We start from the raw sequence: 27966 nt of genomic DNA, 5'->3' as shown, positions 1-27966 counted from the left end.
GTTTCTTCTCTTCACTAGATGTCCATGGTCTCTTCTTTCCCCTTCCGGGACCTGCCAGTCCATTGAATGTGTACAATTGGCATTGAAGTTCAAGTGCTTTTCCACAGAGCATCTGAATCTGATGCAGTATTGATCAGGCATCTTTTTCAGCATCTTCAAATATGTCATGATTGTTGCAGAGTTCTTCAGAATTCTCTTGACAGTTTTAAGGCTGGTGTGTCCACAGAGGAATGGTACTTCTTCACACTGATCATATTTCTGACCAAGCAGAATCTGTAGCATTCCCTCGCTGTATCCTCTCCACTCAGGAAATGTTTGTGGAATGAGCAAATGAATGATATGTATCCGTTAATCTTTCATCAAGCCCTACAGTACCATCCTTGCACAAGAATATTCTATACAAAGCTATATTCATATTCTAGTGAATGGAAATTTAAGAACCGGTTGTAAAGAATTTTCATGATAAATGGTTCTGTGCATTAGATTTTGGTTTTAGCCTGAAAGAGAAGGATGAGAAGAAACTGGAAGACAAGCTGGCCCTTTCTTTTCTTCTTTTCTCTCAGGGCAGTGTCACCCTTCATGCCTTTCAGTCCCCCAGCTTTGCCATCAACCCAGACAGGAAAGCTGTCCAGGTTGCCAAATCACCGAACAAATGAGCGACAAAGCAAATAGAGCTTTGGCAGGTTTTCACGGTTTGCTTTATGTGTGTTGGTGAAATATGTGGAAATCCAAGACAGTGAATAGTTTTCAGCTTGCCTGCCCTCACAGCAGGACTGGAGTAGTACCTTTAGTGCCAGGAAGAAAATGATTTTCTGCAGCTTCGTAGGGAAAGACTGCTGTAATGAAGCAGAAGCAGCTGCTGTGGTGGAAAATAAAGTGCAAAAAACCATGTTCGGGCAACGGCGGTCGGTGCTGCACTAGCTGCGGCGGCGGCTCGGCGGGACCGAGGGCACGAGCGGCCGAGACCATGGCTGGAGGCAAAGCTGGAAAGGACAGTGGAAAGGCCAAGGCCAAGGCAGTGTCTCGCTCACAGAGAGCTGGGCTACAGTTTCCTGTGGGCCGCATCCATAGACATTTGAAGACTCGTACCACGAGCCACGGAAGGGTCGGTGCCACTGCTGCAGTGTATAGTGCTGCGATTCTGGAGTACCTCACCGCTGAGGTGCTGGAGCTGGCAGGTAATGCATCCAAGGATCTCAAAGTTAAGCGGATCACTCCACGCCACTTGCAGCTTGCAATCCGTGGTGACGAAGAGTTGGATTCTCTTATCAAAGCTACCATAGCTGGGGGTGGAGTGATCCCTCACATCCACAAGTCTCTGATTGGAAAGAAGGGACAGCAGAAAACTGCTTAGAGAGTTGTTTTAACCAACCCTCTTCCTCCCTGTCATTGTACTGTAACGGGACAGAAGAAATAATGGGGTTATGTGGAATTTTTAAAACAGTTAAATGGAAAACCATAGACAATTACTGTAGACATGGTGAAAGAAACATTTGTACGTTCTTAGACTCGAAGTTTGATAAAAGTACCTTTTCATGTGGCAGCAGTTGTGTTGATTGGCTAGGTTTCTCCCATGTGTTTGTGCTGTGTTGGACATATTTTGCTCGTCCTTTGAAATTTTTAAAATTTTAAATTGGTTATATATTCAGAAAAATAAATTGGGAATCAACTTCTATCATGGTTGATACCATATTATATTGGATCTTAGATGCTACCTATTTGTAGTATATAACAATTATTTTACATACCACTAAAGAAAGAAAACTGCTAATTAAACCATGATATGTCATCAATTATAAGTTGCATCCAAATTTCAGAGATCTTAGAATATAAAAACATGTCTAAGAACTGATGAAATACAAGAGTGAAATTATTTTAATTACTTAATGAGCACTTACTTTGTGGCAGGTTCTGCACTAAGTGCTTTACTGATGAAATTTTATTACCCCTGTCTTAAAGGTATGGAGGCTGAGGCTCACAGAAGTTATATGGCTTGCCAGAAAACATCTATTTAGTAGATAGAAAAAGGCAGAACTAGGATACAAACCTAGATTTGGCTGACTCCAGAACCCGCACCCTTAAACCTAGAATTGAAGTGAAAGTTATGAAAGTTGTCTGCTTTTGGCTTAAAATTCCAGCTTTTAGTGATCTTTTATTGGTACAGTAACATTCAGTAATTTGTACAATATTTTAAAAATTATTTTTGTCAGTTTCTAAGTAACTATTGTAAGATTTAAGTTAATGTACCAGTTAATGGTCCATCAGGAAATTATATTTTTTCTGCCTGGAAGTCTTCATTGACAATGGAACTTCTTGAATGTTTTCTAATATAACAGTATCAGTACAAAATTCTCATTTTTAAAAACTTATTTTATAATGGAAATTTTCAAAAATAAAGAGAATAGTATGATGAAAAAAAAAAAAACAAAAGAAAACAAAAAACCATGTTCACTCTAAATTAGATGGTCGTATAGTACCATGTGAATTTCTGTGAAAAAAAAAACATCTGGTGAGAATTAATTACCTATAATGAATTGGGCTTCCCTGGTAGCTCAGCTGGTAAAAATCTGCCTGCAATGCAGGAGACCCTGGTTAAATTCCTGGGTCGGGAAGATCCACTGGAGAAGGGATAGTTTACCCACTCTAGCATTCTTGGACTTCCCTGATGGCTCAGCTGGTAAAGAATCTGCCTGCAGTGCAGGAGACCTGGCTTTGATCCCTGGGTTGGGAAGATCCCCTGGAGAAGGGAACAGCTACCCTGTTGGGGTCCTTTAATGGACCGGAACCTGGTGGTACGGAGTCGACGATAAGAAAGTAAAAGAGAGAAAGAGAGAGAGAGAGAGAAAAAGACCCGGGGACCTAAGCTCTGATGGAGCAAAGGTGCTTTAATGATTCTCTATGAGTATATATAGGCTGTGGTACAAGAAACTTCTTTCAGGAATGATAAAGATCAGAAAACCAAACATACAGCAACAGTTACCAAGGGAACAAGGGGTAATGTTAGTCACAAGGTCAGGAGGCAATCCATATCTCAAGAAAGGGGAATGAGACTAAGCAGTTTTGTCCTAAAGAGAATGTTTACTAAAGGAGACCCAAGCCTGCTTCACACAATGACCTCAGTCCCTGGGAGCAGCGTGCTGTTCCGCTTGAAGAGGGACAAAGGACTCATGAGAGACAGCACGTAGGAATCCTCCTGTCAAACATTCCCTGACACTACCCACTCCAGTATTCTGGCCTGGAGAATTCAATGGACTGTATAGACCGTGGGGTTGCAAAGATTCAGACACGACTGAGCCACTTTCACTTCGATGACTTGAAAAAAAGGTCTCTACTACATTACCGCAAGAATCAGATCTCATATTCATTTAATATATTAATAAAGAGGTCTAGAAAGTACATAGAAGAAATTATTATCCCATTCTTAGATAACACAGAACTGGAGCAGATAATTAATTACATACATGAGAAACTCGAGAGGTAGCTAACTGTATCATCTCTGTAGGCATTAATTTTAGGCTACAACAATATTGTCAATGCATAAACTTAGATCCTGATTTTACTTCATAGTTTACAAAGTGCTTTCACATGCATTTTATCCATCTGATCCTCAGCTTCCTCTTCCTCAGTGGGGAAGCTGAAGATCAGTGATGAAAGGATTAGCCCAAGGCCACACAGAGCTAAGCTACAAGGCCAGAGAGCCAACCTGGATATTCCCATTGCCCCTCCAATGGGGTAATGCAATGAAAACCTCCAATTTAATGCAATGAACATAAAGTCATCCATTTGGGATCAAAGAATTAAAATTTCCAAGTACAGAAGAGAAGAGACCTGACTTCATAGCAGAACATTAATCTATGAAAAATTATCAGAAAGCCCTTTGAACAGAAGCCTAATGTGGATAATAATTAAATAATAATAATAATAATAATTTACCAAGCATGTGTAAGATGATAGCTTTCCTGACTCTGGTTTGCTGTGCCCTCATCCAAGCATGCTCAACTTGGAGCCTCACATTTCCTGTGATGAAGAAACTGTACATTTAGCTAGTGGAAGGAAAGCTAAAAGGCAGTTGTAAAATCCATTTTCAAATATTTGAAGGGATTTCCTATAGAAAAGGAAAATTTCTTCTCCGTTGCTCCAGGATACTAATATCAGACTAATATTGAAGCTACAAGTCAGTCATATCTTCCCCAGGACTGGTAGGTTGTAGCCACTGATGTCCATGATATACAGGCTTTGTCCTATTTTGTGTCAGAACGTACCTTGAATACACCAGGGACTTTTTTTTTATTCTCATAATCAGTGGTCTGGAATTAATTTTGTTATGCAAAGCCTAAGACTCCCATTTGGTATGTAGACGTGCCAGTGCCTCTCATTTCCCCAAGTTTGCCTACCATCTGCTGTGTGCTTGAAGAGCTAGGTCTTTACCTTGGTGGATTGACAAAAATGCACAAGCTGTGAGCTCAAACCCAGCTGTTGGAGATCCTGATGACTTTCCCGTGTCTCGGCAGCCTCTCCTCCTCGTGGCCTGTGGACTCTGACCCCCTTACTTACAGCTTGTGTGCTCACACATACCAGACTACTTGGAGCAGTCCTGGGGTAATTATGTTGAGTTCTCCCTTCACTCTCCCTCCACTTCCTTCACTCTCTTCATTCCAGTTTGAGCAATGAGTTACAGTCAGTTGGGTTAGCTGATCTTCCTAGATGTTGCATTTGCAGCATCCCTCATGGGAAAGTCCATCCAGCAGGTCCCAGCCGGCCAAACACAAGGAAGGATTTTCTAACCAAGTCGCTTACAAATGGGCAAGACAGTGTTAACAGGTGGTAAACTCCCTCTCACTGAAGGTATGCTTTCATAGCTTTCATTCATTTGGCAGAGCTTAATGACTTGATTTTCAGGGATGTTGTCAAAGAATATTTTGCCCAGTGTCAGGAGTTGGACAAGGGGATTTTTCAAGTGCCTCCCAAGTTATACTTCAATTTGTTTATGAAAACTTGGAGGTCTGGAAGAAGACAATGTATATCATAACTGTGTTGCCTCCTAGATTCTGAGTAAATTAGAGACTTTCTAATTTGTTACAAAGGGATTTCATATATAGTGGTCCCCCCTTATCCACCATTTCACTTTCCAGTTTTAGCCATCTGTAGTCAATTGCGATCTAAAAGTATTAAATGGAAAATTCCAGAAATAAATGATTCATGAGTTTTCAATTGTGCATCATTCTGAGTAGCATGATGAATTCTCTTGCCATCCAGCTTCATCCTGCCTAGCATGTGAGTCTTCTCTTTGTTCAGCATCTCTCACCTGTTAGTCACTTAGTAGCCATCTGTGTTGTCAAATGAACTGTCTGATATCTGAGGTATCTTAGTACTTCTGATCAAGTGACCCTTACTTAATCATGACCCCAAAGCACAAGAGTGGAGCTGCTGGCCATTCACACATGTCAAGAGAAGCCATAAAGTGCTTCCTTTAAGTGAAAGTTCTCAACTTAGTAAGAAAAAATATCATATCTGAGGTTGCTAAGATTTACAGTAAGAACAAATCTTCTATCCATGAAATTATGAAGAAGGAAAAAGAGATCCATGCTAATTTTGCTGTCATACCTCAAACTGCAAAAGATATGGCCATAAAGCATAAGTGCTTAGTTAAGATGGAAACAAGACATTAAATTTGTCCAAGATATTTTGAGAGAGAAAGAGACCATATTCACATAACTTTTCTTGCAGTATGTTGTTACAATTGTTCTGTCTTATTATTAATTATTCTTGTTAACCTCTTACTGTGCCTAAGTTACAAATTAAACTTCATCATAAGTATGTATTTATAGGGGAAAAAACATAGTATAATGTATATAGTGTTTCATACTGTCCATGTTTTTAAGCACCACTCGGGGGCTTGGAGGGTATCCCCTGCCAATAATGGGGAACTACTGTAAGCTCATACATCTTATCTTTTTTTTTTCAGTTTGTCCCAGTGAATTTTTATTTCTGTGTGGTAATATGGTCACATTTTTTTTTGTTTATCATGTTTATTTTGATACTTAAAGCATGCATGCGTGCATACTCAGTCACTCGGTTGTGCCCGATTCTATGCGACCCGGTGGACTGTAGCCCACCAGACTTCTCTGTTCATGGGATTTCCCAGGCAAGAATACTGCAGTGGGTAGCCATTTGATCCTCCAGGGGAGGGGATCTTCCCAACCGAGGAAGCAAACTGGCATCTCCTGTGTCTCCTGCATTGGCAGGTGGATTACCACTGAGCCACCTGGGAAGCCCTATTCAAAATATAGAGTTCATATAATTTAAAAAAATCTTTGGTTGAAACAAAATGTATAAGAATATAAAGATAAATAATAGTAGCCAAACCTAAGGTAATAATTTTTCTTTTAGCTAAGCATATTCCTTTAGCTTTTGTTAAAGAAGAGTCATTCTACTAAGTTTCAGATTCTTATCTAAATAAACTATAATTTAATTACTGACAGTCAAAATACAAGAATAGAGAAGAATTATAGAAATATTAGGGAGATTATACTACTAATTCACATTATGTAGTACTTTAAAAAAGAAAACACATGATGATTGTGCAAATACATCCCATTCTGCTTACAATGAGGAAGATGTGATAAGCATTTGATCACTTCTTCAGTTTAAGTTCTCAGTTGGTTCACTGTTCTTTTTAAAGTCCCCATTGCAACAGAACAAGTTTTAAAGAAACTTGTTTCTACAGCTGAAGCAGATGTTGTCTCAGAATTTCAGGTGTTTTTTTTTTCTTCAAAGGGATATTGGTTGTTGAGTATTCCTATAAGAATTTTGTTTCCTCTGGAAAAATATTCTTTCTGAATATCAGGAGGGAGAAATTTAGTCCAGTAGTATAACTTGCTAATTAACATGAGCTTTTAGCACCATCATTCAACCATACTTTTGTTGTTGATGATTACAGTATTATCACAGATAGATCTGCTATCTACAGATGTCAGGCAATGTAAAAATTGTGACTTTAACAGGGATAGTGTATGTGGATCTGTTTGCTGAGGTTACAAACCTCATTTTTCCTGTTTGTACTTCATTGAACCAGATAGTCCAATAACTGTTAAGTAAAGTTTTAAAGCAGTTTTACTAAAAATCTTAAGTATCTATTTTCTATCAAAGAAGTATTTGTTTATAGCTTTAAAGGACAAATAATCCAAATCAGTTTTTAAGGAAATACAGCAGACTTGTAAGCCCCACCATCCATAACTAAAAGCTGCCCCCACCCCCCACAAGGTACCAACAGCTTTCAACACATTTAGCTGTTTCTTATGGAATTACCACTGTATTTCTAAGTGCATTCCATACTAAAATTCTAGGATTTTTCAGTTTAGATATGACTCATGGGCTTCTTCTGAAAGATAAAGATAGAAGTTTTATGGTGCCATTTCCACTCACATTTTCTCTCCCCCATTCTCCTAGTATCATTCATTTACATTGATATGACTTAGTAAATATTCTTCACAGATGAGCCATGACTGACTTTTCTTTTCTTGGACAAGTGGCCTGTATTTTTATTCCCTTGGTTTTGTTTTTTGGATTTATTTTGGTTTGTGTTTTGGAAGAATATCTACCATTTATTCTTCCCCCAGACTTTCTGACAAAACCGTGAAGAACAGTTTTGGTATTCAGTTTGGTTTCTTCCCTGGGAAACGCCTTTGCTGAGGCGCTCACTCATCCTCCTCTTCCAGTTCTGAAAGGGCAGTTCCCTCACAGGAATCCTGGGGAGACCGTTCTGCCACCTATTGAATGGGAGTTCTCCTTTTCCTCCTGGTTGGTTTGCTCCTTTATTTTGTTGAAGCACTTCTGCCAGGAGCTTTCTAGTATGGGAGCACTAAATCTTTCATTACTTCACATGTTTAAAAAGGTATTCACTCCACTCTCGTATGTTCATAATTTGGTTAAACTTTAGTTTGAAAATAGTTTTCTTTCAGAATTGTAAAGACTAGTTTCCAGTATTACCCTTAAGAAATCTGCTTTCATGCAGATGTCTGCTTCTCCACATGTGATTTATTTTCAGTGGAAGCTTTTAAAATCTTCTCTTTATTCCCAGTGATCTGAAATTTCTTGATAGTATTTCTTGATATAATTTCATTTTTTTCCTCCTCATTCATCATGTAGGGCATTTCATAGGCTGTTTGAATCTTGAACTCCTAATTCTTTAGTTTTGGACTTTTTTCTCATTTGATTTCTTTTATAATTCCCTTCCCCTCCAGTTTCCCTGTTCTCTCTTCTAAAATCTCCAAAGATTTGGATGTCGGATCTACTGATCTGTTATGCAACCTTTTTAAAAAATCTATTTTCTCCAATTATCCTTCTCTCTGTTTTTTGTTCTGTATTCTGGAAAATGTCCAGAAAAGTATGTTTCTCGTTTCTATTTTCTTCCTGTTTATTCTTGTTGTTATCATTCAAAATAAGGACTTTACTCAATTATCTACTCAGCTTTAACTGTGCATCTGTATAATGTGTGAAAATCATTCATTGAATGATGAATGAAAATGATGAAAGACAGTCATTCATTGAAAAGACTGGAAATTTTGGATACAGACTAGACTTGCTAATGGTTTTGTTTCATTATAGGATCATTCACTGAGGATCTGACCTTACCATTAGCTAGGTTTAACTGTTTCTTCTGAGATGAATCCTCCAGTCATATGCCTGAAGAAAGAAAGGTTAACTACTTACACTCTAGGAGCTGGACAAGGAGAGGGAGTAAGGAATATTGCTTATTCAATATGATCTGTTTGATTTATTCTCTGTCATCGGTCCCTTACCACACTCTTGTTCTGCTGTCCTCTGAATCTCTCTGGCTCAGTCTCTCCAGAATAAGGTATCTTCTCTCCTGCCTAGGCAGCAGTGGTCATCTGGTTGCATAGGATGAAGGCTATGTCTTTGGTATCCACGCTATACATTTCACCTTTCAGGGTTATCTGGTACCTCCAATTCCTAAGTTGTTTCTCAAGTTCTGAAGTGTAAATCTGTTTGCTTTTTATTGGCCTTCTCTCATCATGTCATTAGGTTTCAAATTTCTATAACCTGTTAAGATAGTTACCACTTGACATCTGCTTTCTATCTTGAACATTTTTCTTGCCATCTTTCTTTTGCTCTTCTTGAGGTTTTACACCTTATTTATTTATTTTTTTTTCGACCTCATGGACTGTAGCCCACCAGGCTCCTCTGCCCATGGGTATACTCCAGGCAAGAATACTGAAGTGGATTGCCATTTCCTTCTCCATACACCTTATTTTTATTCCTTTCTTACTATCTTACTGGGGCTTTGGAAAGAATGCACATAGGGCCATATATTCAGTCTTCCTTAAGTAAACCAGAATCTTTTCATATTTTTCTTTATAGTGAAAGAGGATGGTTCTGAGTTGCCAAAAGAGCCAGATAAACTAAACAGGTAAGTTTTACTTTATACAGTTCTATGCCAATTTATACACTAAAAGAACTATTGACTTAAACTGTATTTTCTATCATAATTGTATTTTCATTTTTTGACTTAGAAAAATTATTCCATTTAAATATATCTTCCCTTCCAATACCTTTTAAAAATGATTTTTTTTTCCAGGAAGAATGTGAAAATCTTGAGTTCTTTCTAGACTATTTAATTAACATTGAATGTAACTATATTAGTTGCCTGGTCTTTTATTTTTTATTTCTGAAAAGGAAAAAAAAAAAGCCCATTGTCTACATTATAGCCTGACCATTATAGATCATAAAAATCCAAACAGTTTAGGAAAAGAATAAGTCTTGGAGCAAAATGGTGAGAGTTAGGGTTGAAGCCATCGTGCACTTGGGAGACCACCTGACAGTGTGACCTTGAACGCTTGGAGGTGTGGGTTCTGCAGCTGTTAGGTTCTCTAACATTTGCATCAGCCTTAGTTTAATAGTCAACCAGACTATTCCTACATAGAAAATAGTCAACTTACTAGTGCTGAAATAATACTTATTTTATCTTGGTTTTATACTGTACATGCTCCAGAACAAGGATCCTCTTAGTGGATTAATAACAGTATAAAATGTTCCCCAAAAACTGAAATCAAAAGGAACACTCAGGTCCGGAGTCTGTCCCAGAATGTGCTGCTGCTGCTGCTGCTAAGTCGCTTCAGTCGTGTCCGACTCTGTGCGACCCCATAGACGACAGCCCATCAGGCTCCCCCGTCCCTGGGATTCTCCAGGCAAGAACACTGGAGGGGGCTGCCATTTCCTTCTCCAATGCATGAAAGTGAAAAGTGAAAGTGAAGTCGCTCAGTCGTGCCCAACTCGTAGCGACCCCATGGACTGCAGCCCACCAGGCTCCTCCGTCCATGGGATTTTCCAGGCAAGAGTATTGGGGTGGGTTGCCATTGCCTTCTCCCCCAGAATGTGAGACAATGTTATACCAAGGGGCTCTGTGCCTGGAAGTGTTAGAACTCAGAACGAGAAGACCGAGAACAACTAACGAAATGGTTCATTGGAACATGACAGCAAGATCACTGACCTCGTCTGTCCCCCAGCACTGAGATGAAGCCCAGCCAGTAGCAACGGTGGCATTTGTCCCAGGCAGGAGCAGGAAGAAGGGGAAACCCTGTTACAGGGAGGAAACTTTGGCCCTTTGATTCTTTGTCTGGGTGCTGAGTCCCTCATCAGACAGCACCGTGAGGATCCAGCACCGATCACAGTACTATAAAATCTGGACCATGGAAGAAAGAGTTCACTAGAACTGTATTCAGAAATGATTCAAGAACCATGCTGAGATCAACTCGTAGTTGGTATTTTCTTGGAAAATCAAGATTCATGACGTTGAAAGGGAAAAAAAAAAGTGAAAAGTGAGGAGAGAATAATGTCTAAAAGGTACAATGAGATTCTAGGCAGAGGGAATAGCTAGAGTATTGACTAATTGAGTATTGGATGTGAGCAAAGTGTGGTGGAGGGCTTCCTAGGTGGCTCAAGTGGTAAAGAATCCGCCTGACAATGCAGGAGGTGCAGGAGACACCAGTTTGATCTCTGGGTCAGGAAGATCCCCTGGAGGAGGAAATGGCAACCCATTCCAGTATTCTTGCCTAAAGAATCCTGTGGACAGAGGAGCCTGGCAGGCTGCAGTCCATGGGGTTGCCAAGAGTCGGACGGGACTGAGCATGCACACAAATGTGTTAGAGGATCAGAAGGAAGGCCACTGCAGTTGGAACAGAGCAAGAGGGAAGAAGAGATGGGTATGGAGGGAGTAAGAGATGTAGATAGGGCTTTATAAACTAGGTGAGGAATTTGTGGGAAAAGATGAGTGGTTTGGGCTAGGGCTAAGGGCATAAATGTGGAGTGGGAGATAAGTGGATGAAATGGTTGGATTCAAGGCTTTAGCTTGACTTATTTGGGGCAAGAGAGAAAGTAGAATCAAGGATTAGTAATAGATTGTGGCTTGAACTGGATGGGTACCACAGTGACTTACTAAGATGGGGGAGATTGGAAGATCACACTACTGGCTTAAACTAACAATCCCAGTTATTGATGAAGCTGTGATTGTGCTGTAGCGCTCCTGTGTTGCTATGCCTATTGACTGCCCACAGCCAGTTCAGAACACAGTTTAACAGTTTCTTGTCATGTCAGAGGTTCACCTGCCCTCTAACCCACTCCTAAGTATTTGCCTAAAAGAAATAAAAGTATATATTCACAAAAGACTTGTACACAAATGTTCATAGAAGATTATTTTGTAATATCCCAAACTGAAAACAACTAAAATGTCTATCAACAGTCAATATATGTATTCAGCAGTTGAATATATAAATAAATTGTGTTGTATTTATAAACTGAATACTCTCAGCATTAAAATTGTTGATACATGCAACAACATGGAATAGTAATACAGGCATTATGTTGAGGGGGGAAAAAAACTCAGTAATAAAAGAGTACATGCTGTGGAGTTCAATTTGTATGAAGTCTAGGATAGGCAAAACCCATCTATGGTGATAGAGACTGGATCAGTGATAACCCAAAGTGTCAAGGGAGCTTAACTGGGAAGGGGCAGTAGGGAACTTTCAGGACTAGTGAAAATATTCTGTAACTTGTTTGGGCTTATGGTTATTCAGGGGCATGTTTTTATCAAAACTCATCAATCTGTACTCAACACTTACACATTTTGTTGAATGTAAATTATACTTTAACAAAGCTAATTTTAAAGGTATTCAACTAACTTTACAACTCTTCTAAAGTTACTTCTAAAGTTCTAAAGTTACTTCAAATAAAATCTTTTTTAAAAAGGCATTCAAACTCTTCCAGTAAATAGAGACAGTGAATATGTTACCAAACTTCCAAATTCTGATTCTAAAATCAGAATTCATTACAAGAAAGGAAAAGTATAGGTCAGTATTCTCATAAACCTGAAATGTATAAATCCTAACCAAAATATTAGCAAATTAAACCCTCTGATATATAAAGAAGGGATAGTACATGATGACTAAGTGAGCTTTGTTTCAGGAAAGCCAGATTGGTTTAAAATTTGAAAATCAATGCTTGTAACTCCGTTAACCAAATAAAGGAAAAATAAAAACAGAATTATCTCTGTTAATCTAGAAGAAATCATTAATACTCATTCATGATAAAAAATTCTCACCAAACTAGGGATAGAAGAGAATTTCCTTATTTCAATAAAGGGAATCTACAGAAATCAAACCAGTTAATCCTAAAGGAAATCAGTCCTGAATTCATTGGAAGGACTGATGCTGAAGCTGAAGCTTCAATACTTTGGCCACCTGATGCGAAGAACTGACTGATTGGAAAAGACCCTGATACTTTGAAGATTGAAGGCAGAAGAAGAAGGGGACGACAGAGGGTGAGGTAGTTGGATGGCATCACCAACATGAATTTGAGTAAGCTCCAGGAGTTGGTGATGGACAGGGAAGTCAGGCGTGCTGCAGTCCATGGGATCACAAAGTGTCGAACATGACTGAGTGACTGAATGGAATTGAACAGAAATCTAACAGCTAACCTCACACTTAAATGTGAAATGTTTAATCCTTTTCTCCTGAGTTTAGGAGCAAGGCAAATATCCACATTATCACTCTTTCTATCTGACATTGTACTGGAATCCTAGCCAGTGCAATGAGGGAAGAAAAACAAAAGTTATAAAATTTGGAAAGAATACAGTAAACCATTTGTATTCACAGATAACACAATTATATACATATTGAAATCCAAAAGAATATACAAACTTGAAAGTTTGAAAATTAGTAAGTAAATCTAGCAAGGATCTTAGCTAGAAGATGAATATTCAAAAATTAACTGTTTTTATATACGAGCAATAAACATAAAAATGAAACTTTAAAAATACCATTACAACAGCATCAAAATGTAACAAAAGATGAGTATGACATTTATACTGAAAATCACAAAATATATATGGGAGGATTTTTTTCAAGACCTAAAGGAATAGAGATATACAATGTTTACCACTTAGGAAGGACTCAATATTATTACAGTATCAATTCTTCCCAAATTGTAGATTCAGTTCACTCTCAGTCAAAAATCTCAACAGCCTTATTTTTTTCCTGGCAATTGATAAGGTGCTCTAAAATGTATCTAGAAATGCAAAGGGTTTAAAATAATAAGGCAGTCTTGAAGAAGAACAAAGAGGATCAACAGTCTCAGAGACGAGGACATACTAGTAAGCTAGAATAAACTGTACTGTTATTGGAGCTACTCAGGTCAGATTCCTGTCCCTGTGCCGGTTATCACTGAGGTCCTGATTTAGAGCCAGTGGTACGATCCAGTCCCCACATCAGACCACAGGGCGTGTATGGAATGGGAGAAGAATGGAACAGCTTTTGGGGAGGCAACCACAATGTCCAGTGTGACAACCTCCATGTATGTATTAGTTTTATTGGACCTGAATCTTAATGAGTATGAGTTTGACAGGCACAGAGGGCAAAAGAGTCTCTAATAGAACTGCTTGCACAGACATGGATGTGTAAGATTGTGGTACACTTAGGATCATCAGGAAACAGTTCCATGTGATGGAGCCTCTGGATGTGAGGATGAATGATGGGAGAAAAGGTTGGAAATGGCCAGATGATGAACCGCCTCAAATTCTATGTAAAAGTTTTTCGATGTTATGCTATAGAAGCAGATAACCTACTGTGGCTTCCAAGCAGGGACATGGTAACCTGGAATAGGGAGAAACCAAAGCAGAGCAATCAGATATGACTGAAGTGACTGCATACGCGTGCACAAGGTAGAACAGCAATTAGGAAGCTATTTGGAGTTTGCAGGAGAAAAGTGATGAGGTACTTATCCAAGGCAGTGAGGAGACCAGCTGACATTGAGTGCTGAGGGGTGCTGAACCCCTCCTTGACTCTCTTCATGCATGCTTTCATTGAATGCTCACAACCACCACTGGAGAAAATTCTGTCTCTGAAAACGGGAAGAGGTTAGGTAACTTGTTCAGTCACACAGCTAATCAATAATGGTGCCACCGTGTTTTAACCCAAGCCAGCTAATTGGGTTAGCTAATCATAGTCATGATACTACATGACTAATGTAGTCATGATACTACATGACTCTTCATGATTGATTTGTTGTTGTTGTTTTAGTTGCTAGTTGTGTCTGACTCTTTTTTGACCCCATGGACTGTAGACTGCCAGGCTCCTCTGTCCATGGGATTTCCCAGGCAGGAATACTGGAGTGGATTGCCACTTCCATCTCCAGGAGATCTTTCTGATGCAGGGATCAAACCAGTATCTTCTACATTGGCAAGCAAATTCTTTATCAGTGAGCCATCAGAGAAGTCCTCATGGCTTATTAGCTAATTTCTTTTTAGTGCTTAATAATATTCCATTGTCTGAATATATACCACTTAACTTATCCATTCACCCATTGATGGAATCTTGGTTGCTTCTACATTTTGGCAATTATGAATAAAGCTGCTGTAAACATCTGCATATAAGATTCTGTGTGCACTTAAGTTTTCAGCTCCTTTGGGTAAATACCAAGGAGTGTTATTGCTGCATTGTGTGGTAAGAGTATGTTTAGTTTTGTAAGAAACCACCATGCTGTCTTACAAAAAAGCTGTACCATTTTCCATTCCCTATCCAGAGATATTTAAGGATTTAGTCATTAGGCTTTGGCAATGGCTGGGGTGTTGCTTGCATGAAACAGGGCTACCGTGATTCTCTTCCTTTAATGATCCAGGGAGGCCTGGTGTGCTGAGATTCATGGGGTTGCAGAGAGTCGGACACGACTGAGCAACTGAACTGAACTCAATGATCCTTTTGGTTTCCTTCACTCCCCGCCCCCTGCCCCTTAACTATGAATTGGTTTCTGCCCTTTCTTTTCTAAACACTTATTCTTTTGGAATTTGTTTTCCCTAATGGTGTCATCTATCAACTTTTATGTTGATTTGACCTAAATCTCTTATTTCCAGTCCCAATTTCTCAATCACACTCCTAGAGGTCATCACCTACAACCCATGTTTAAAATTAAACTCATATTTTACTTCAATTTCTCTAGACACTTTGTATTAATAGCAAAAATAACTGGCCTTCTGGGTTTTAGGAGAATATGTGACCCTCAAATTCCTTTACTTTTCACACTCTATCAGGCAGCTGATTCAGTCAGTTCTTTAGCATTCTCATAAATTCATCTCCTCCCCTTCATAATCTTTGCTCCCACCCTAGTACTGGCTCTCAGGATCTCTTGCCTAAGTTACTGAATTTATTTCCTAACTGGTCCTCTTGCATTTAATCTCTCATATAATCTACTCTGCATGCTAGTGCTAGAGAAAATTCTTGCTCAAACACTGGTTTCTTAGTTTACTTGCCTTATTTGAGAACTTCTGATTACTCTCTATCACCTAATAAATCAAGATTACTGAATCAACTCTAATCCATTCTCTGCCTAAATTTGAAGACCTATCATTGCCTCATTTCACCTATTTTTTAATTAAATGCCAATTCCTCTGAAATTGGAACTTTTCCCTCTGGTCAGTTATCTTGTTACTAATCACATCTTCCCCCAGCATCCTCTCTATGTAGGCATGAACACACTGTACTCCTTGCCATCTAAGCTATTGTTAATACTGTTTCCCTAAAATACCTGCTTCCTTTGTCCCAGGTCTAAATCCAAGTGACTCTTTCCCAAGTGGCTCCAAAATAAAGTTACAGCTCCCTCCTCCAACTTTCTTCCTTATTGCCACTGCCAAAGACAGATTTTTCACCATAGTCTCCAAATGTCTGTTAAATGATGTGACCATTTATTATGTTAATATATAAAGCTATTCTACTTAATAGTTCAGGTATATATCGTATTTTCCCAACAGGATAATAAACCCTGATGTTCAGTTTAAAATAATGTCTTCTACTTTTTCGTATTCTTAATGCCAAAAATAATACTCAATAAATTCCTATTATTGGTTGAAACTATAAACACAGGTGTTTTTATGCTGTATCTATCCATTAGTAGTTTATCTGAGTAATAATAGTAAATAATTATTGTTCTCTTATTTTAAGGGGTTGTTTATAGAGTTGAAGGTGCAGATATTCCCAAGTGTTCAAGGCATTCTGTTTCGTATATTCACACTATACTAAAGTTATACCTTTTAGGGTAATATTTTTAATTATTCTAGGGGAAGAAAAGAAAGCCCCTGAAGGCTAACAGCTTGAAATTGAACAGGACACCATTGGGAAGGGAGAGGGTCATGGGTCGTCGTGAAACAGACAAAAAACAATGGAGACGATTGTGCCTGAAGATGGTGTATTTTTTTCACGAGACAGTATGTTGACAGTCTCCTTCCTCTTGGGTCATTGTTGTCTGCTAAATGATCTGTGACAGCAGATTGATCACAAGCTTTTTCATGCAGGAGATATAATGCAGTCTTTCATTTTGTTACCTCCGTTGCCAAATGCCGAAACATTTTGTTGGCAAATTAATGTTAGTTTAGTATATCATTTAGTAGTATAAAGCGCTGAGTGTAGCTCTGGAAGCAATAGTAGTAGTGATTAATTTATCTTCACGAAGTTTCAGGTTTCTACTTAAGTGTGATTACAGATGCAATAGCACACTTGAAAAATGTTAGCCTTGAAATTTAGATGTCCGTAATTATTATTTAAATAAATGAATGCATTAACACATTCAGGTATTGCCCTATTACTTTCAAAATTGAGTCAAATATTTAAGCACCTATGATTTAAAAATTAATGCTAATAACCTATTATAACTGAAAATTTGCTTCTTCCTCCAGAGCTAGGAATTTAAAACAGACATAAGGTCTTTTACATTTGATGTTTAAGCACCCATTTAAGCCAGTTAATTGATGATTTCACATGTCTAAAAATTATCTGAAAGTAGTGTTTTGTTTATAGAGTATTGAGAATCCCTGCATTCAAAATGTTTGTAGGAAAAAAATCAGAAATGCAGTTATCTAAGAGTAAGAGACTGTTTCATAATTCCTGTTTAATGCTTTGTAGCAGTTTTTGCTCTTCCATTAGGATTTGGTAACATTAGCACAGAGGAAGGAAATGTGCTGGCAGTAATATTAGAAAAGAGTTGTTTATTTTCCCTCTTTGGAAGTGATCAGATTTCTGTATAAAAATTAAACTAATCTCAATTCTGGAGTTTCTTTTCTCCTCATAATAAAAAAGAAATAAAGGTGATTTTACTAAAATTCGGCATAGAAATGTAAGAAAGTTGTTTATTGTAGAAAGAGAAAATATACAGCTGTGATGCTTTATTTAAAGTTCTTTTTACTGTTAGTCACAAAAGACAGTTATATTAAACCTAATTTTTTTCTTTTTATAATATACACATGTATGCACATTTATACTTATTATTGAAAACTGGTTTGGGCAGATCTTTTTTGTGATTTGCATGTATTAGTGGAAAATTATGTTAGATTCGTTTGTTAGAAATAACCATGCTAGAATTTGCAGATCAGCCTAATGGTTTGTGGGGGCTTCCCAGGTGGCACTAGTGGTGAAGAACCCACCTGCCGGTACAGGAGACATAAAGAGGCACGGGTCAATTCCTGGGTAGGGAAGATTCCATGGAGGAGGGTGTGATAGCCCACTCCAGTATTCTTGCCTGGAGAATCCCATGGACAGAGGAGCCTGGCAGGTTACAGTCCATAGCATTGCAAAGAGTCGGACACAATTGAAGTGACTTAGCACACGCACACACACACACTAATGTCTTATAACCAAATATCTGAAAGAGTCCACTCTGATAAAATAATTTTAAAAAGCAAGTTTGCATGCTACTCACTGCCTGATTTTATTTTGTATTTTCAGATCAATTAAATCAGTCTCATTTAGTGATTACTACAAGACATGGTCTGGAATAGCCACATCAAAAGCCACAGAATATTACAGAACTCCATGTAAGGTGATCTAGCCTTGTCTTATTTTGTGGGGAGTGGGGTGGTATATTAATCTATGAACATTCTTAGCTTGTCTTGCCTTCAAAGACTAATTGACACATATTTGGAGTTTGAGGGTGATAAGCTTCTTTTTTGGCTCCATATACTAATCATTCAATAACTGTTCATTTAGTCCCTTTTGTATAGAGTCCTGGACTAAAGTCTGATCAAAAGCCAGAAGGAAAGATAGACAGTTGGAGGGATAAAAGATAAAGTTCTCAGTTCTTTGAGATTTACTTTACTCCCTCACCCCAGAAGGAAGCCTTTAGAGCAGGTGGAAACTTTTTAATTCTGAACACAATTATCCCCAAAGCCAGAGGCCCCTAAGTAGAAAAACAGTAAGAAAACCTGGGGCTGCTCAATTATATCAGTCTAGTGAAAAATCATCTGTTACCATCATATAGTAAGAGCTGAAAAGATGCAACGGGAGAGCTGGACAACTTTCCGGTCCCTTTTAATCTAATCTTTAGAGTGCTATTTTCTGATTTGTATCAAAGTCGGTTATCCAGTATGCACACATTTCTGAAATGTGACTTTCCTCCAGCCATCCAACTGAAATGGTACATTCTAAAGTTATCAATGACTTCCGAATTCTCAGATTCAGTGATTACTTTTTTGAGTCCTTATCTTACTTGAAGTCATATTAGCTATGCTCTCCTTATGACTCCATGGTTTTCCTCTTACCTTTCCAAGTGCTCCTCTGCCTCTTTCCTTGGCAATAACTTCTTCATTCAGTATTCGCTGCCCAGCTCTCTCTGAAAGACATCATCCATTACTATGGTTTTCATTAGCCCACGTGCCAATAATTCCTAAAGCCTCATCTCTAACCAGACTGTCATCTGAATTTCGAATACATATTTCCAGCTGTGTAATAAGGTACCTCATATCTAAGATGTCCCAAAATGAACTCATTATGTTGCCCCCAAACCTCTTCTCCCTCCCTGATTATTTCTCTTGATTAGTAGTCGATCACCATTCTTGTATTTACTTGCTGAGCCAGAATCATGTACATTTCCCAGTCCTCTTTATCTCCCTCATTAAGCCGTATTGTTTATCTCCTGCAACATTACAAATGTTTTCCCTCTATTCCACCTGTGTGACCACTGCCTTAATTTGTGATCTCATCGTGTTTCATCTCATCCTTGTGATAGTCTGGTTTTAAGAGAACAAAATATCACCCCCCAAAAAATCGTATCTAGTAATAAGAGCAAAAAGAACCTCCCAGGTGGCGCGATGGTAAAGCACCTGCCTGCCAATGCAGGAGACATAAGAGGTCTGGGTTTGATCCCTGGGTTGGGAAAATCCTCTGGAGGAGAAAATGGTAACCCACTCCAGTATTCTTGCCTGGAGAACCCTATGGACAGAGGAGCCTGGCAGGCTACAGCTCCATGGGGTCGCAAAGAATTGGACATGACTGAAGCAACTTAGCACACAACACCTAAAAGGAGTACTAAACATAATAAATATAAAAATGTGAGATCAAGTAATTTCTAAGAAATTACTTGCTCTTTCAGGATGTTGGCTATTAGTTATTTTGTAATTACACTTTATCTTCCTCACTGAGTCATGGACTAGTGGTTAAGAAAAATAATTTGTTTAAGGTTCTTTAAGAAATAGTCTTTAGCAACACTATCAGTATGTAAGAGTTTCATTGATTTTGGTACCAGAATACATGAGCGTTGACTTCATTTCTAAGATTTTGCTTGACTGCTTCTTAGTCAATTCAGCAAATGCATCTTGAGTACTTGTTATGTAAGAGGCCCTGAGGAGCTCAGATGGGTTCCAGGAGATGAGAACCCTTAACAGACGTGTGGAGAGGCAGTTGCCTTGCTTCAGGGAACAGTTCAGTGTCCAATTCCTTCAACCAGAAAACAAACAGGTTGTTACAGGATGGTGCTTTATGGGATAACATGTAAATATTAGAGGCTCTGGAAAACTCCAAGCTGCTAAGGAAATAATAGAAGCACATGCCCAATTAAAGAAAATTGGAAACGATTTCTTATAATAAAGAATAATTTTGAAATGGAAGAAATAATGCAATATCACTAGCTGAAATTTCTTCAAAAGAGTTTGACACCAAAATATTAATTTGGTTCTTGTTTCTACATCTGTCACTAAGCTAGTATGTAATTCATTCCTTTTTGTGAAGGCAATAGCTGGTAATAGTTACCTCTAGCCCAGAAGAATTTCTGAGACTCTGATTGTAGCCCGTGGTGCAAGATTTCACAATCACTCTGCCTCTTTTTCCTACAGAGATTTGTATAAGAATGTTTCAAAAGCTTTCCTTCAATAATAACCAGCACTTAATTAAAAAAAATTAAATGTAAACCTTACATGTTCTGCTGGCCATTTTGTCTTTGGATAGTTCAGCTGGATAAGATCCAATACTATCTTTTTAATGGCTTAATTTCCTGGCAATAATAAAGATGAAGCTTTCAGATGATAGAATGCTCCTTCAACTACTCAGAAATAAAAGAAACTTCTATTAACTTCATTTTTACAGTTATATTTTTATCACTGGAAAGATTATTAAACTCTTGTGCATATTTTAAAAAGCTTTTTATTTTATGAGTAGTGATGAGTGGTTATGATTTTGAGTTTTAACTCTATTGCATATATCTGTGCCACAAATAGTAAGTTTATTCTTGTATGATACAGAATAACTGTATAATAGTGTTTACAAAGTATATGCCCTATGGTTTTTTTAATTGAGATATGGTTGATGTACAATATTATGTAAGTTTCAAGCATACAATGATAGTGATTCACAATTTTTAAAGGTTATATTCCATTTATAGTTATTATAAATTATTGGCTAAATTCCCTGTGTTGTATAATATATTTTTGTAGCTTGTTTATCTTGTGCTTAGTTGCTTGTACCTCTTAATCTGTATTTTTTAATCATTTCAATATTATTATTCTTTTTTCACTTATCAACCAATATTTACTGAACACCAAATTTCTGTCATCCAGTGTTGTATATGAACCCAATGAGCTGGGCATTATTATTATTACTCTCTTTAACACATGAGAAAACCAAGACCAAGGGAAGCTAAGTAATTTACCTAAAATCACACATGGAATATGACATATTGGTAGCAGTGTAAATTCTGGACGTATATTGCCAAGACCCTGCAATTTACTAGAAGTGTGACCTTGGGCAAGTTTCTTAAACTGTTTGTGTCCCAGTTCTCTCATCTGTAAGATGAGAATAATCACAGAACCTGCCTCATAACACTGAGACTCTCCAACAATGCCTAGTGTACAGTGAGTGCCCAGTAAGTGTGGCCCAAAGACCTGAACCAGATCCTCTGATTCCACATTCACTGTTCTTTGTTTTATATTATACTGCCTTCATAATATGATATAAAATTGTTCTTTCTATATAACTTGAGATTTAAATTCAAACTCTGAAGTATGTGTGGTACATTTTCAATAATTACAATTATTTATTCATAATCATAGCTAATCACGGGAAAATGTACTGATGATCCACTGTTCTCTGTCCATCACTACAGGATGGCAAATAAAAAGTTTGGCAGAGAATAAACCAATACATCTGGTTGTGGGCAGCAGCACCTTAATGACAAAATCCGATCCCCATAAGGAAATGTTTATGTTACAGGAAAAGAATTCCTTCAGACCAGTGTACCCTGTGATAGTGAGTGGAGGCTTCCTGGCATTTGTTTGCTGTCAGCAAGACAGACCAAACAGCCTGAAGCATCGTGGGAATGCTTGCTTTCACCTTGGGGTACTTTCATTCCTTGAGCCTTTGAACTAGCGATGAGGGCAGGTATCTCCAAAAATACATTTAGATGCAAGAAGCAGTATCATCAAATTCCAGTGCAGTGGTTTCAGTCTCGACCACTCATTAGAATCCCCCAGAGGAGCTTGTGAAAATTCCCATGTAAAAGGTGCACCCCCAGACCAATTACAATAGGGTCTCGGGAGCAGGACCCAGGGAGAGTAGTTTTTACAGCTCCCCAGGTGGTTACAATATTCAAGCAATGGAAAGGCCCTTGTAGGAAAAGCCTGATGTCAGAAATTAGAGACTCCTACTTAAGTGAATTTAGGTTAGTCATTTAACTCTTTGTATCTCATTTTTCATTTTTATTCATTGACAAAAATATTCTATCCTAAGTTGTTCCTCTATGGTTAGCATAAGGTAGGATGTGTGAAAATAGAACTTACTAAGGTAAGTTAATGCTTATATATTTCTTTGGACATGACAGTCCCAGAGTGGAAAAAATTTTTTCAGATCAGCCTATACAGATATTGGACAATAGGTGTATTATAGAAGAAAACAGTAGAAGTGATGTCCAGTAATCCTCAGAAGTAAAGGCAGGAAGAACTATACTATGGAGGCAATGGAGGATGCTTTTCTACCAAAGATTACAAAATTGCCACAGTGTCAAGTTCTGGTAGTGATGAGAGATTTTAATGAAGAATTTCTGACAAAATCTCACCAGTTCTCATTTCTTCATTAGTCCCCTTTGAACATCATCCACTGAACATATTCTCTGTCTAGACAGCAGGTTGTACTGAAGACAAAAAGATAAGCATTATGATAAGCTTTTTGAGACATTTACGGTTAGATGGTAGGAGACAGATGAGTGAAAAAACTATGACAAAAAAATTTTCTTAAGTCACTCAGTCATGTGTGACTCTGCAACCCCATGGACTGCAAGCATGCCAGGCTTCCCTGTCCTTCACTATCTCCCGGAGTTTGCTTAAACTCATGTCATCAAGTCGGTGATTCCATTCAACCATCTCATCCTCTGTCACCCTCTTCTCCTCCTGACTTCAATCTTTCCCAGCATCAGGGTCTTTTCTGATGAGTCAGCTCTTCACATCAGATAGCCAAAGTGTTGGAGCCTCAGCTTTAGCAACAGTTCTTCCAATGAATGGTCAGGGCGGATTTCCTTTAGGATTGACTGGGTTTATCTCCTTGCAGTCCAGGGTACTCTCAAGAGTCTTCTTTAGCACCACAGTTCAAAAGTATCAATTCTTTGGTGCTCAGCCTTCTTGATTGTTCAACTCTCACATCTGTACGTGACTACTGGAAAAACCATAACTTTGACTAGACAGACCTTTGTCTATAGTGATGTCTCTGCTTTTTAACTCATTGTCTAGGTTTGTCATAGCTTTTCTTCCAAGGGGCCAGCATCTTTTAATTTCATGGCTGCCGTCACTGTCCACAGTGATTTTTTTTTTTTTAATTTTTTATTAGTTGGAGGCTAATTACTTCACAACATTTCGGTGGGTTTTGTCATACATTGATATGAATCAGCCATAGATTTACACGTATTCCCCATCCCGATCCCCCCTCCCACCTCCCTCTCCACCCGATTCCTCTGGGTCTTCCCAGTGCACCAGGCCGAGCACTTGTCTCATGCATCCCACCTGGGCTGGGGGTCTGTTTCACCATAGATAGTATACATGCTGTTCTTTTGAAATATCCCACCCTCACATTCTCCCACATAGTTCAATAGTCTGTTCTGTATTTCTGTGTCTCTTTTTCTGTTTTGCATATAGGGTTATCGTTACCATCTTTCTAAATTCCATATATATGTGTTAGTATGCTGTAATGTTCTTTATCTTTCTGGCTTACTTCACTCTGTATAAGGGGCTCCAGTTTCATCCATCTCATTAGGACTGGTTCAAATGAATTCTTTTTAACGGCTGAGTAATATTCCATGGTGTATATGTACCACAGCTTCCTTATCCATTCATCTGCTGATGGGCATCTAGGTTGCTTCCATGTCCTGGCTATTATAAACAGTGCTGCGATGAACATTGGGGTGCATGTGTCTCTTTCAGATCTGGTTTCCTCAGTGTGTATGCCCAGAAGTGGGATTGCTGGGTCATATGGCAGTTCTATTTCCAGTTTTTTAAGAAATCTCCACACTGTTCTCCATAGCGGCTGTACTAGCTTGCATTCCCACCAACAGTGTAAGAGGGTTCCCTTTTCTCCACACCCTCTCCAGCATTTATTGCTTGTAGACTTTGGATAGCAGCCATCCTGACTGGCGTGTAATGGTACCTCATTGTGGTTTTGATTTGCATTTCTCTAATAATGAGTGATGTTGAGCATCTTTTCATGTGTTTGTTAGCCATCTGTATGTCTTCTTTGGAGAAATGTCTGTTTAGTTCTTTGGCCCATTTTTGAATTGGGTCATTTATTTTTCTGGAATTGAGCTTCAGGAGTTGCTTGTATATTTTTGAGATTAATCCTTTGTTTCTTCATTTGCTATTATTTTCTCCCAATCTGAGGGCTGTCTTTTCACCTTACTTATAGTTTCCTTTGTAGTGCAAAAGCTTTTAAGTTTCATTAGGTCCCATTTGTTTACTTTTGCTTTTATTTCCAATATTCTGGGAGGTGGGTCATAGAGGATCTTGCTGTGATTTATGTCGGAGAGTGTTTTGCCTATGTTCTCCTCTAGGAGTTTTATAGTTTCTGGTCTTACATTTAGATCTTTAATCCATTTTGAGTTTATTTTTGTGTATGGTGTTAGAAAGTGTTCTAGTTTCATTCTTTTACAAGTGGTTGACCAGTTTTCCCAGCACCACTTGTTAAAGAGGTTGTCTTTTTTCCATTGTATATCCTTGCCTCCTTTGTCAAAGATAAGGTGTCCATAGGTTCGTGGATTTATCTCTGGGCTTTCTATTCTGTTCCATTGATCTATATCACAGTGATTTTTGAGCCCAGGAAAATAAAGTCTGTCACTATCTCCATTTTTCCCCATTTATTGCCATGAATTGATGGGACTGGATATCATGATCTTAGTTTTTTCAATGTTGTGTTAAAAGTTTGTACAAATATGGTGGCATCTGTCCTCTCTCAGATAGTAGAGAAAGCAATGGAGAAAATGAGTCTGTAATATAAGAATAATGGGAATATTCAGAAAAGATGACCGTGCCATTTGGGATTTCATAATATATAAGGAAGAGAGTGCCATACATACTCAAATAGAAAACGTAGGAAAGGCAATCCCAAAAAATTAAGCAAAGACATGAATTATCCTTAAATGGAAACAGCAAACTTTGGGAAATGCCTTGGTAGCCTAGTGGTTCTGTTCAGTTCAGTTGCTCATTCGTCTGCAGCACTTTGCAAGCCCGTGGACTGCAGCACACCAGGATTCCCTGTCCATCACCAACTCCCGGAGGTTGCTCAAACTCCTGTCCTTCAAATGGGTGATGCCATCTCATCCTCAATCATCCCCTTCTCCTCCTGACTTCAGTCTTTCCCAGCATCAGGGTCTTTTCCAACGAGTCACCTCTTCACATCAGGTGACCAAAATATTGGAGCTTCAGCTTTAGTCCTTCCAATGAATATTCAGGACTGATTTCCTTGAGGATTGACTGGTTTGATCTCCTGCAGTCCAAGGGACTCTCAAGCATCTTCTCCAACACCACAGTTCAAAAGCATCAATTCTTTGGCACTTAGCTTTCTTTATAGTCCAACTCTCACATCCATACATGACTACTGGAAAAGTCATAGCCTTGACTAGACAGACCCGTGTCAGCAAAGTAATGTCTGTGCTTTTTCATATGCTCTCTAGGTTGGTCATAGCCAAGGAGCAAGTGACTTTTAATTTCATGGCTGCAGTCACCATCTCCAGTGATTTTGGAGCCCATGAAAAAAGTCTGTCACTGTTTCCATTGTTTCCCCATCTACTTGCCATGAAGTGATGGGACCAGATGCCATGATCTTATTTTTTTGAATGTTGAATTTTAAGCCAGTTTTTTCACTCCTCTTTCACTTTGATCAAAGGCTCTTTAGTTCCTCTTCGCTTTCTGCTATAAGGGTGGTGTTATCTGCATATCTGAGGTTATTGATATCTCCCCCATCAATCTTGATTCTAGCTTGTGCTTCATCCAGCCTGGCATTTTGAATGATGTACTCTGCATATAAGTTAAATAAGCAGAATGACAATATACAGCCTTGATGTACTCCTTTCCCAATTTGGAAGCAGTCTGCTGTTCCATGTCCAGTTCTAACAGTTGCTTCTTGACCTGCATACAAGTTTCACAGGAAGCAGGTAAGGTGATCTGGTATTCCCATTTCTTTAAGAATTTTCCACGGTTTGTTGTGATCCACACACTCAAAGGCTTTGGAGTAGTCAATGAAGCAGAAGTAGATGTTTTTTCCAGAATTCTCTTGCTTTTTCTATAACCTAGTGGATGTTGGCAATTTGATCTCTGGTCCCTCTGCCTTTTCTAAATCCAGCTTGTACATCTGGAAGTTCTTGTTTCACGTACTGTTGAAGCCTAACTTGGATGATTTCGAGCATGATCTTGCTAGCATGTGAAATTAGTGCAATTGTGTGGTAATTTGAACATTTTTTGGCATTGCCTTTCTTTGGGATTGGAATGAAAATCGATCTTTTCCAGTCCTGTGGCCATTGCTGAGTTTCCCAAATATGCTGCCATAACGAATGCAGCACTTGAACAGCATCATCTTTAAGATTTGAATTAGCTCAGCTGGAATTCCATCACCTCTACTAGCTTTGTTCATAGTGATGCTTCTTAATGCCCATTTGACTTTATAATTCAGGATGTCTGGCTCTAGGTGAGTAATTGCACCATCATGTTTATCCACATCATTAGATCTTTTTTGTGTAGCTCTTCTGTTTCTTCTTGTTACCTCTTCCTAATATCTTCGGCTTCTGTTCTCTTAATATCTCCTGTTTCACTGCTATGGTCCAGGTTCAATCCCTGGTCAGGGAGCTGAGATGCCACAAGCTGCTAGTATGGCAAAAAAATTTTTTTGTGTGTTTCAAGTCTTTGACTGTGTGGATCACAACAAACTGTGCAAAATTCTTAAAAGAGATGGGAATACCAGGTCACCTTACCTGCCTCCTGCAAAACCTGTATGCAGGTCAAGAAGCAACAGTTAGAACCAGACATGGAACAACAGACTGGTTCCAAATTGGGAAAGGAGTACGTCAAGGCTGTATATTGTTACCCTGTTTATTTAACCTATATGCAGAGTACATCATTCAAATAGTAATGAATGAGTAATCAATAGTACATTTGAGAAGACATTTCTCAACTTTTCTCTGTCTGTCTGTCTGTCTGTCTGTGAAGTGGGTATTATGATGGTAAGACTGCATATCTACAAGTACCCCCATACATAGTAAGAATTCTATTAAAGTTAATTATTATAATCATCTAAAAGTAATAATCCTGCTAAGGACTCTGGGGAGTGCAGGTTTGCTTCCTTGAAGGAAGGAATATATTCCAAATAACAATAAAAAGAGTATCAACAAAGTCTTTAAGACTATGTATGTATGTGTGTTTGAATTAAATACATTAAAGTATAGATAGGAACATTGCTGGTGACAATCATGTAACATTAATAGAAGAAGAGGAGAATGACTAAGTTTAAATGTTTTTTGTGTTAATGACAAATTTCATCAAGCTGGAAGGTGTTAATTAATCACTGTTAAGAAGGAAGCTCCAGATAAGGACAAGACTGATAGGGAGCATCAGGTTGGTTAAATAGTTCAGGGCTGTAAGCCCGGGACAATTAGAAGAAAGAGAGAGAAAAAGAA

General features: G+C 38.4%; 2 protein-coding genes across 5 annotated transcripts in view; both read left to right on the top strand.

Moving 5' to 3' along the window:
* UBE2U (ubiquitin conjugating enzyme E2 U) overlaps nt 1-27966 on the top strand; it is a 67179-nt gene that overhangs the window by 18366 nt on the left and 20847 nt on the right. For all 4 annotated transcript variants that reach the window (XM_043461085.1, XM_043461088.1, XM_043461087.1 and 1 more), the window contains 2 exons: nt 9382-9430; nt 18282-18370. In XM_043461085.1, coding sequence (XP_043317020.1) covers nt 9382-9430; nt 18282-18370 — 138 coding nt within the window. The remainder of the gene's footprint in view (nt 1-9381; nt 9431-18281; nt 18371-27966) is intronic.
* LOC122436878 (histone H2A.V) lies at nt 892-1576 on the top strand. The gene has a single exon (XM_043461090.1). It carries the CDS (start codon nt 968-970, stop codon nt 1352-1354), a length of 387 nt encoding a protein of 128 aa, XP_043317025.1. The 5' UTR covers nt 892-967; the 3' UTR covers nt 1355-1576.

Source organism: Cervus canadensis, chromosome 2 (genome assembly GCF_019320065.1).
Source record: "Cervus canadensis isolate Bull #8, Minnesota chromosome 2, ASM1932006v1, whole genome shotgun sequence".
Classification (NCBI taxonomy): Eukaryota; Metazoa; Chordata; class Mammalia; order Artiodactyla; family Cervidae; genus Cervus; species Cervus canadensis.
The sequence above is the reverse complement of the archived record's forward strand: the minus strand, read 5'-3'. Positions and strand labels throughout refer to the sequence as shown.

Bases quoted from the DNA above. Each gene is read 5' to 3' on its own strand.
- LOC122436878 (XM_043461090.1), top strand. From the start codon at position 968: ATGGCTGGAGGCAAAGCTGGAAAGGACAGTGGAAAGGCCAAGGCCAAG.